Genomic DNA, 11,219 nt, shown 5'->3' on the forward strand with positions numbered 1-11,219 from the left:
CCCCCCCCCTGCAGTTGATTTTATTTTGCTATAATTTGTCAATCTTACAGAGTTTAGTTGGCTATCATTATAAGAACAAATTTCAGAAAAATTTACCCTGTTGGGGTTTATGGGTGTTTTTATACTTAAATAACAAATAATAACTACTTTTAGATTTTAGTAATAGAACACACAAGAAATAATTTACCCAGGAAATAGCACTCTTGATTAATAGGGAAATGTAGATTTGCCTATTTCTAAGTGTAATATTCCATTGTATATGATCTTTTTTTAAAAAAGGTATTTTTTAAATCTTTTTTATTTTTCTGTATTTTAAGGAAGGGTCTATAGGGTGTTCAGGATCTCACTACTAGATCAGACTCGTAGTGATCCACCTGTTTACAGCCTCCCCAGAGCTGGGATTACAGTGCGTGCTACCAGGCTCAGTCTCAATTGCTGGCTCAGTGTACCCCCGGGGACAGAGGCGGGGCCGGCACGGCAGGCCTGGGGATTGAACCTCTGCTCCTGCACCTGCTTGCAGCCGCTTCTATATGATCTTTGGACTTCATCTTTACCCAGGGAAACTGTATTTGTCAGTAATCACTAGAGAAACATTTAATGCAAAATACACACATATATAAGATTATACCAGATTAGCTTAGGATAGCTACCCACAGGTTCAGGTGTGGTTGTGCACAAAAGGACTTACTGTGGGCTGGAGAGCCAAAGTATCTGATTGAAGGCCAGCTGTGCACTTTAGTGTCCCATTCGAGTCCATATCAGGAGGCTGAAGGGTCTGTATTAGAGCCTGGAGAGCTGTGCTGGAAGCCAGGAGAGGACCTCCAAGGTGAAGGTGAAGACTAGAGCTCCTCCAGAGAGACAAAAGCAACCTTCCTTCTTCATTTCTGTTTTCTACCATTCAGACAGCAAGCCCATGGGTTGCTGTCACTCACACTGAGGGAGGGTCTTCTGTCTTCAGTAAACCCCTTTGACCACACCCCAACTATGCTGACCCAGTGTGGTTGAGTGTTTCTTAATCACATTGATAGTAACTCGACTGTCACAGGAACCTTGTTGAAAATAAGGGTTAAGTCTCTACTTGTGCCCTGAGTCACTATGGATGGGTTTTGGGGAGATGGGACAGGACTGGGAAGATGCATTGTAAGTACGCTCTCTGAGCTGTTTAAGGGAAACTGGAGTGTGGGAAGCTTAGTGTGAACTGATTCTGTGCAGGTCCTCTGCAGATCTTGTTTTCTAGATAAGCCTATTACTTTCAAGTTCCCATTAATTTTCACCTGAATCTTTTCTCATTTTTCAGTAACTGTAATTGTGATGAGCTCCTTGGATATACACTTATAAATACCTTAGCCACAGAGTTGAACTGTGTGATGTGCTTAGAGTAAGAGGTTCCTGTTGTGGAATTATCTCAAGTCATTAATACTTTTAAGTAGCTTGATGTTTTGCAAAAGTACCGCATGAGAAATAGAAGAGGGGTATCTTCACTTAATTCATGACTACAAATAAAGAATTCAGAAAGCTAATCCACAGGTAGTATTGGTGTGGTACACCCTTGTGGTGTTATCTTCAAAATGTTATCATCAACAGGTACATGAAAACAAAAATATAAGTACTTTTCCCCACTTTGAGGGGAAAGAATAGCAGAAGGTAATTTAATATGACTCGTCACATTAAAGAATATTCATGTATCTGTATTTGTGTATTATGACATAGTATGAGGCTGTGGGTAGCAGTATATGCCTGTACTCCCAGCCCTTAGGGAGGCCAAGACAAGAGGACCACAAATTTGATGCTGGCTTGGGCAACTTAGCAAGACCTGTTTCAAAAATGGGAAAGACCTGGAGATAATGTTCAATGTGGAGGCCCTAGGTTCAATCCTTAGTACCAGGAGAAAGAAGAAGGAATGAAGGAAGGAACGAACGAACGAACGAAGAAAGGAAGGAGAATGAAGGAAGAAAGGGGAAGGGAAGAGAAGAGAGGGGACGGAAGGGAAGGGAAGGGAAGGGAAGGGAAGGGAAGGGAAAGGAGAAGGAATAAGAAATGAGAAGCTAGGTGATCTTGCTAATCCACTCTTTATAAGACCTTATATATTATTTAACAAATAATTGAAGAGGAAGAGAGCACAGCACTATTATATTTTTGTTGTTTTCATGTATCTCTTTTGAAGATGACACAAGTCCCGTGGGTTAGCTTTCTGAATTCTTTATATATGGTCATGAATTAAATGAAGATACCCATCCTCATAGGTCTTCTGTCTCTCATGCAGTACTTTTGCAAAATTAATTGCCTTGGATTTGAGGGGAGTGTTGCCTGTGGATAAGAGCTTTTTCTAAAGAAATAATATGTGATAAGATATCCTTAAATTCATAGTATATTCTGCAATCATATTCATACTCTGATTATCCAAGGTAGCTGGTTTTTACAAGAATTTTGCGTGGAAGCCTTGGGTAGATTTTAGGAAAAGCATACTTGAAAGAGGTAGAGAATCACATAGGTCTACATAAGGGAGATTCTCAGTGATGTTCTCCTAACACTTAGGCCATAGCCTTCTGTGTATGTTTCCAGTCTGCACCTTTAGTCTTGGCCCTTTCTGAGACCTAATTCTCACTTGGTGCCACTTGCTCCCTTCTATCTGAATGTTAAACTTCACCCACAAACTCTGTCTTTCTCTTTTCCTCTTTATCTTGTAACTCTACTCTCCTAGTCATGCAGGTATCAAATCAGAAGGTAAGTTAGTTTTACGTGAAAGAATTTAATAATCAGAGGTTTTTTTTTCCCCTTTTCTAGTTCTGTTCAAAAAAGGAAGCAGCTGCCCAAAACTGTATATAACTTACTATCTGATCGTGACTTAAAGAAAAAGCTAAAACAGCATGGACTATCTATTCAAGGAAATAAACAACAGCTCATTAAAAGGCACCAAGAATTTGTTCACATGTATAATGCCCAGTGTGATGCTTTGCATCCTAAGTCAGGTAAAGTAAAAAACAAGGTATCATTGTCCTGGTAAAAAAAAGTTCTACATAGCTCAGCAAGTACAACACACAGAAAATTCTAATTGTTTTTTGGTGAAAGATTAAATAGGAAAATATATTCCTGTAAAACTACCTAGCAAATACTGTGATAAGCCTACCTTCATCCCAGCTGTCTCCAAGCCCCAAATCTTCTTCTAAGACACAGTGCTGGTTCTCGGACATCTTTGCAGGGATAGTGTGGTGTGGTGGCAAAGAGGGCGTCTACAGAGCCTGGACTACAGTACAGCCTTTCTGGTTATGCTGGGAAATGAGGGCAAATTACTTGATACTTTCTACCTCAGTTTTCTAATTTTTAAAATAAGGATAATGTGTCTAACTTCCCAACATTTTGAAAGAAATAATTGATATAATGCATGTCAAGTGTCCTGCACAGTACCTTAGCAAATAGCATTGCATAAATGTTGCCATTATGATTAAATAGTGTACCCAGAATGCTGACATTTTTGTTAGTATACAAATATGCGTCCTTTTACAAAAATGTTAGTATTCTGTGTACTCTATTAAGTGGTTTCTTCTTTTTGTTTAGTAATACACATATTTTGGAATTCTTTCTATTAGTAGCATATATAGAATTAACTCATATTTTTAAAAAATTAAGAATAGCATGCAAACAGGAAGGTACATAATTTATAAGAGTCTTGTTTGTTAAATTATCGCTAAGTAAATTTGACAAAGTGCCTTTCCCCCCGCTGCTGAGGTGCTGTCAGCATTGCAGACATTGTGTGCCTGCGTCCCAACAGTCTGGCATTCGGCTGCTATCCTGCTTTCCTATACTGCATTTTTGTGTTGCCTGTGTTTGGTCTTTATATAAATGGAAGAACAGCTGTGGGATTGGCCCATGCCCGGTATGCTCTAATAGTTTTTCCTTCCTTTTGTTGCTATGTAGCGTTCCATTATATGAGCACAGTGTGCTTTATCTTGTCAGTGATTGAGATTCTTTCCTCCTTTTGGCTACTAGGTGTGAGGCTACTTAGTAATGTTTCGCATGTGTCTTGGTGTTCATTGACTCACAGTACTGTTGGAGATGAATGCCTAGGAGTGGACTGCAGTGTGCTGTGTGTGCCGATGCTCAGCCTTGCAAGCCTCAGGACCAGTGTGCACCTGTGGAAGTTGTTTCCATCCGACTGCATCACTGGTGTGAAATGACCTGACACTAACCAGTCAAGTTATTTTTTACTGTTCTGTCTCTGTCCCTGCTTTAAGGAAAGTAACCCAGAAGTTTTCAGTCTGTTTTTGGTATTTTTTTTCCTGCATCTTTCAGTACTTCTGTCTGTTAAAACCAACTTTTGCAAGGTGTGGTGGTACATGTGACATATAGGAGGCCCTTATGTGTGATAACAGATTGGTCACCTGCTTAGTGTCTGCAGTGCATCTGTGTACATTTTCCCCCTTGCTACTCATAAAAAATATATGATAATAACACAAATCTGTTTCTGTTTTGCAAAAATCTTTAGAGTATGTCTTGTACTCTGAGTAACTACTTGGAAGATAATGATACACAGGACAGTAACTTGGTTTCTCTTACTATTTGATTATGACATTTTTTTATTGATAAAGTAAAAGATTTTAGGTGCTAGTTTCACTTGGATAGATAATAAAGGCATAGGATTTTTACTTATTATTTATATTGATCCACAGATTTATAATTAATTAAAATTCCCAATGATTTTGATATTCATGTTTTTCCAGATTTGGCCCGCAGGAGTATCTTCATACTTATTCTTGGTCTTATTGCTTATACTTGTTTTTGTTACTGTTTTCCTTATTTCTGGCATAATGAGGCATTATAAGCTCATCTCATCCTTCCAAGTCCTAGCCCTGGAGCTATTTCTCTTTTGAGATGTGATTGTTCTTATTATTGAAGCCACACGGTAGCTACCAGGTGTGCTTACTGTTACTGTTGCCTTTGCTTATAGGCTGCTTCAGTAAAAGGAGCGTGGGACTATCTGCACAGAAATGTATACCAATACACACATGGGTGTGTCTGTACACAGGCATGCATGCATGTATATTCTGTGTATCAGTATTCATATTAATCTGTTTATCCTTAGATATTTTAGAGATCATGAGAATGTATCAGTGCCTCTATCATTTCAGCCACGCAACAATCTTTTTTTAAAATATTTTTTTATCTATCTATTTGGTATAGGGCCTCACTATGCAAATTGGACTCATAGTGATCCTCCTGTTTCAACCTCCTCAGCACTGGGATTACTGGTGTGCACCGCCACGTCTGGTTTTCTGTGGCCTGCATAGCATGCCTGAGGTTCTAAGGCTGGTGCAGCATGTGGTACTGAGGACTGAACCCAGGTCCTTCTGCTTGCCAGGCAGGCACTTAGACCACCGAGCTATCTCTCTAGCCCCTACAAGGTTTTTCTTTACCTTTCTCTTGTATTTCCTTTTTTCATAGTAAGACTCCTCCCTTCTAAAAGGATCAATACATTTACTAATTTGCTCAATTATTTAATACTAATGTAGGACAAATATAACTCCCAACCTCATAGATGTCAGATATGCTGAGTTTGTGTTTCCTGAATAACAAAGAGTGAATTTGAAGGAACAATGGAGGTTAATAAGAATAGGGAAGTTTTATTGAGTGATATCTCCTGAGAGATAGGAGGAGTCCTGAAAGTGGGTTGCCACTGGGACCCTCTGTCAGGGATAATTTATATAGTAAAGTCACAATATCGGTACAACATGGGTCAGCCAACCCCCAAAGTTGTAAAAGTAAGTTTTCATGCAATATTGTACTGATGTGGTTTAATTCTACCAGAAAAATCAAAAGAAAACATTGAATTAAAAATTACAAAAACAGAGCCGAGGAGATAGCTCAGTGGAATAAGTGCTTGCCTGGCAAGCGCAAGATCCTGAGTTTGATCCCTGGTACCACAACCAAAAAAAAAAAGATTTACAAAAATAAATAAAATTTTTTTAAAAATTACAAAAACATAAAAATGTAACATGACACATAACATGGGTAAAACCCACCCATTTACAGTTTGACACATACACACACACACCTTCCCATCATTGTACCAAGTGGGTGAATGCAAAGATTGTTTCCTGTATTTCTTCAGTGTAGCCACTGAGATTCATAGCTGGCAACTACCATACATATTTCATAAGAAAAGTATGTTATGGCTATCTGCAAGAGAATTATTTCCTTTTATTTTTTTATTTTTTAAGGAGTACAAAATGATAAAAAAAAATATAAACAATAAAAAATTTCATTAAGCAAAGTAATAGGAATTTGACAATGGTTGTTGTATTGCATGGTGTTATCTTCAAATTAGTTGTTTAGGTTCCAGATATCCACCTGCAAAATTGGTTTTAAAAAGTTACAAGATATTAAAAAGAAGAAAAAAATAGTTTAAAAAAAAATTAAGCATCAACTCCTCCTTTCAATGGGCCAGCAGAAATAAGCAATACAGTATTCCAGACAATCTTGCATATATACTTGAATATGTCTTTTTCCTTTCTATCTTTTGTCTTTTTCCCCATTCCAGTATTTTTTCTTTCTTCTTCTGGGCTACTACACTAACATCTTTTGGTATTGTCCAGTTGCTGTTAGGTGCTTTGTTCTGCTGCAGCTTTTGTTTGCATTCCTGTGTGTTTCAGATTGGATAATAACAGTTCTGTTTTAGGTTCATTAGTTTTTTCCTTACTTGATTCAAGCTATTATTTTTTAATAGGTTGTATTTTCATTTAATTCTTTGTTCAGAAAATAATTTTTGATATAATTTCTACTGAGTGACCCATTTGTTCATGCGTGCTGTTTACCTTTTCCATGAGATCTCTTAGGATATCACTATCATATTTCTGGTAGTTATTTTAGAATGTGTCTATCTTTTTAATATCTAGATGATAGCTGAATTTCTTTTGTTACTATTGCTTGCTTTTTCATGAGCTGTATAAATTTTTCCTGGAAACCAGTCTTTATATGTAAGACTCTGAACACTGAGATAATAGTATTTGTGCCTAGAAGTAGGTCTGTCTCTTCTTCTGCTAGGGCTTTATTATTTGGGGTTGTATAAATTTAGTCAGGAGTTTAACTTGGTTTGGATTTTGTCATTGCTGTGGGTACTCTCAGATCAACACCAGTTTCACATTTCTTGAGAATTCTCTTGGCTTAGTAGGTTGGTGGGCGAGTTGTCACTTTTTAAGTCATGTCTGTATAGCTCATAACTGAGGTTTTCCCTGTGAGCCAGGAGTACCAGGAAGGTATTTTCAGTGTTCCTTGCTGTTGCTTGTCACTTGGAACCAACAGTTAGGTTGAGCAAGGGCGCCTTCTGTCTTACTCTGATGTCCCCTCTGCATCCCTCTCAGGAGGTCCTTGGAATCTGGGTTGGGGCTCCTCTCCCAGTGTCAGGAGTCCGCTAGTGTGAGCTCTGGTCGGCCTACTAAGCCTCCTGCAGGGATGAAAAATTGTTGTTTGTTTCCTTCCCTGAGCAATGGAATTCTGAGGAAAGCGGTTTTACTGCCCTTTCTGCAGTGCCTTGACTTTTGTCTCTCTAAAGGTACAGATCTGGTTGGGGGCACATATCTCTTATGATGTGGGAGAGGGAAAGTCATCTCTTCTTTTCCTTGTCCAGATCTGGAGGGTCCTTATTCCTACATCCTGCTCTTCACCAGTGAGGGACTGGGAAGCAGTTGGTTCGATGCTCCTGTGGCTCCACCTCCCAGGGCTCATGTACGTTCATGCTAGCCTGCCCTTGGTCTTTTGTATTTCATCAAAATGCTTAACTGAGATCCTGTTACTCAGAGGTAGAGTGATCCAGCCTTTATCCTGTGCTCTGCCCTGGCCAGCTGGTGCTCTCTCCAGTATATCCTAGAGAATGAGGGAGCTCCCTGAAAGGTCACATCCCCCAAATTGTACCAGCCATAATACAGCTTTCTTCATACCTTAGGAGAGGGTATATTAGACATTTCTGACTTTAGTGGTATTTCTGCCAATGAAGCAAATAGAAGGTAGATAGTTTCTTTGTGTCAATGAAGCAGATAGAACACAGATAATTTCCTTGCTTTTGTGCAGTATTTTGACTCAGCATGCTCAGGAAAGAGAGAAGGGCTAAGCAGTGAGTTCTCAGGGAGAAAGATTACCTGTTTCATGATGTTAAGGCAAAAGTACCTCTCAGTGCTTGGGAAGTGTAAACGTTTATTAAATTGAGGCAGTTGGATTCTAAATGATCTTCTTTTGCTCTGTGGGCTAAGACAAATTTAATAAGAGATTACCTCAGGCAGACAGAAAAATGTATACAAATTTTTGTGTGTATCTACTGTACAACTTATCAAACCATCCTAATGTTCTTTCATCAACCATTTGTAGCCCTACAATGTGGGAGAAAATTCTAGACATAAGTATGTAAACATGTAGGTTCTTATACCAAGATTTCTGTATTTTAGTTTTAATTTATTGATTTTGGGTCTAGAAAGACAGCATTTACATATTCTGCATTGTTTGCATTCAGCAGCATTTAATGTGTGATGGTATATTCCAGATCTCTTCGATAAGTGTTTTATAGTTATACCTACTGCAAAGGTTCTAGAGCAAGGACATTTCTCCCTGGTACCTTTCTCTCACCTTGAAAAGTTGTACTGCATTTAATGTATTAGATATTGATCAGGTATCCCTGGAGAATTGAACTCACACTGATCAATTATTTTTATATTCCATTTATATTACTGTTAATACCTATATATTCAGAAAAGAAGGCAAAAGTATTTGACTTTTCTTCTGGTTATATTTCAAACTGTGTGTATATAAACAATTCATTGATGGACTAAGTGCCAGGACCAGAGTTAGATTCCCCAGCACCAAAGGCACGCAGGCCCCACCCCCAGATGCACTGAGCCAGCCAGTGACACCAGGCGTGGTGGCACACACTTGTAATCCCAGTGCTGGGGAGGCTGGAAACAGGAGGATCACTTTGAGTCTGATCTGCATGGTGAGACACTGTACCAAATACATTAAAAAATAAAAATAAAAAATTCATTGTTTTAATCCATGTTTGTTTTTATTTCATTTGTGAGTTTGGATTTTTTTTTTTAATTGGGGATTGAATCCACCCCATACATGCTAAGCAAGTGCTACATCTTCATCCCTTTTTATTGTTTAAATTTTGAGACATGTCCTTGCAAAGTTGCCCAGGCTGGGTTTGAATTTATAATCCTCTACCTCAGAATAACTGTAATTACAGGTGTGTACCACCATGTCTGGCTTCATGTTATTTTTTATTTTTTTTATTTGTTATTTTAAAATAATATTATATTTTGTAGAAAAATTACAATGCTGGGATAGGGAGTTTCCATATACCCATTACCCATCTTCTTCTTCTCTTCACAACATGCATAGCCAAAGTACAATGGTGAAAACCAGGTAGTAAACAGTTTTTATATGTTCTTATTTTGACAGCTGCTGAGATAGTAGAAGAAATCGAAAACATGGAGAAGACCAGGATGCGTCTTGAAGCAAGTAAACTCAATGAAAGTGTATGTTGATGGTCTTTTTCATTGTCTGGATAGAAATGAAGGAAAGAAAAAATTAATACTCTACCAAAGTTACAGCCAGCTCTTATTAAATCTGCTTTAGTAGGAAATATACTAGGACACATTTCTATTTGAATATTAAGATTTATTTGCAGTTCATTCTTAACGTAATATTCAGTTATAATTTGCTGCCTTGTAGCACAAAATGTAGTACCCAAGTAGAATTTGTTCATGAGCCTATACCTTCCTATCAGAGAGCTTTAACACTGGCCCTTTGTCTGTTGATTGCTTTGGGTAAATTGTTTAATCTATGGCCCTTAGAGTCTTCGTCTGTAAAACTAAGAACCTGAGCTGCATGACCCTAAGATCCTTTGTAGCTCTGGCATTCTAAATGTCTGTGATTAACTATAATTAAAGGAAATTGAATAATTATAGAATTTCTGAAAATTGGGTATTCTGCTGTGTTGATAAGGAACTCAGAGACCTAAAATTCTTCACTGTTGCTTTCTTCTAACATGTTTACATTTGTAAAAAGGATTCCAAGAAAGGAAATAGTCATTTTGGGCTCTCCAGTGTATTTGTAAGGAAAACATTACTTTGGGAAGTAGTATATAACCAGATGATAGAGAAAGTGGGCTCTCCATCGATTTTATTATTGTTTGTGTGTGAACTCTGAGGTGGAGTCTATCATGAGTTATGTAAATAGATTACTAATTTTTTAGGTCTGAGATTTTTAAAAGGTAGAATTAGAAATTTAATACACTAAGACTTGTATTACTGCATTTTTTTTTCTTTATGACTTTTCCAATATGACCTGGAGAATTTAGGTAGGAAAGAGAAGGCAGATACATGTAAGTTATCGTTGATCATGGAATATCTTTAAATTCTAGGTATTACTTTTTACATCAATGAAAGTAGAAAATGAGATATGAAAATAGGAAATCTAACGGATTATTTTAATATTTACGTATTATCTTTAAAAATTTGCTACTGATGAGGAAACAGTGGGTAAAATGTATACTATTTAATATCTTTGGAAGCATTCCTCAATCTGTAGAAAGCATATAAGGGATTATTATTCTCCATTATAGACACATTTGAGATTCCTAAGTTTGCATTAGTACTTTCCGTTTTTGTCATTTTGGGTGGAATTTTAAAGATTTTTCTTTATTTAGGCTATGGTTTTCACCAAGGACCAAACAGAAGAGGAAATAGATGAAATTCACCGTAAATATCGTAAGTTGTACAATAGTTTCTTTATTTGCAAAGAACTTAGGTTGCTAGTTCACATCTTAATTTTTTAAAAATCTATTAATGTTTGATAAAAACTTTTATTAATATTACTTCAGAAACTGTAGTCAAACACTTACTCTGGTATTGACCTATTTTGTACTATATTCACTTGCTTTTTGATTTGTGAATAACGTGCTTTGAGCCTGTCATAAGCACTTTGCAAATATGCATTCATTTTCTGAAAATATTTCCATGAGAAGATGAAATTAAAATGAAACATTCCTGATTCCATCTTGTCCTTAGGCCTTCAATAACAGTTTTTCTGTAAGAAATTTCAGTACTACTAATAGCTTTTGAAAATTTGTACTAAAAGTACTTCTCATCTTATTGTTCCCAAACTCCAGCTTTGTCACCTCTTTGTTGTTAAAAGGTGTTTGTAAAGATTTTTTCTTTTTTTTTTTTTTTTTTTTT

At 37.2% G+C, this 11,219-nt stretch overlaps 1 protein-coding gene across 3 annotated transcripts in view; it reads left to right on the plus strand.

The window, feature by feature from the left end:
* The window catches only part of Rad18 (RAD18, E3 ubiquitin protein ligase), a 153,883-nt gene that overhangs the window by 71,426 nt on the left and 71,238 nt on the right, over positions 1-11,219 (plus strand). For all 3 annotated transcript variants that reach the window (XM_004625052.2, XM_023705623.1, XM_023705616.1), the window contains exons 7-9: positions 2,785-2,969; positions 9,442-9,518; positions 10,691-10,751. In XM_004625052.2, the coding sequence (XP_004625109.1) occupies positions 2,785-2,969; positions 9,442-9,518; positions 10,691-10,751 (323 nt within the window). The remainder of the gene's footprint in view (positions 1-2,784; positions 2,970-9,441; positions 9,519-10,690; positions 10,752-11,219) is intronic.

The sequence above is a fragment of the Octodon degus genome, unplaced genomic scaffold (assembly GCF_000260255.1).
Source record: "Octodon degus isolate 3935 unplaced genomic scaffold, OctDeg1.0 scaffold00008, whole genome shotgun sequence".
NCBI lineage: Eukaryota > Metazoa > Chordata > Mammalia > Rodentia > Octodontidae > Octodon > Octodon degus.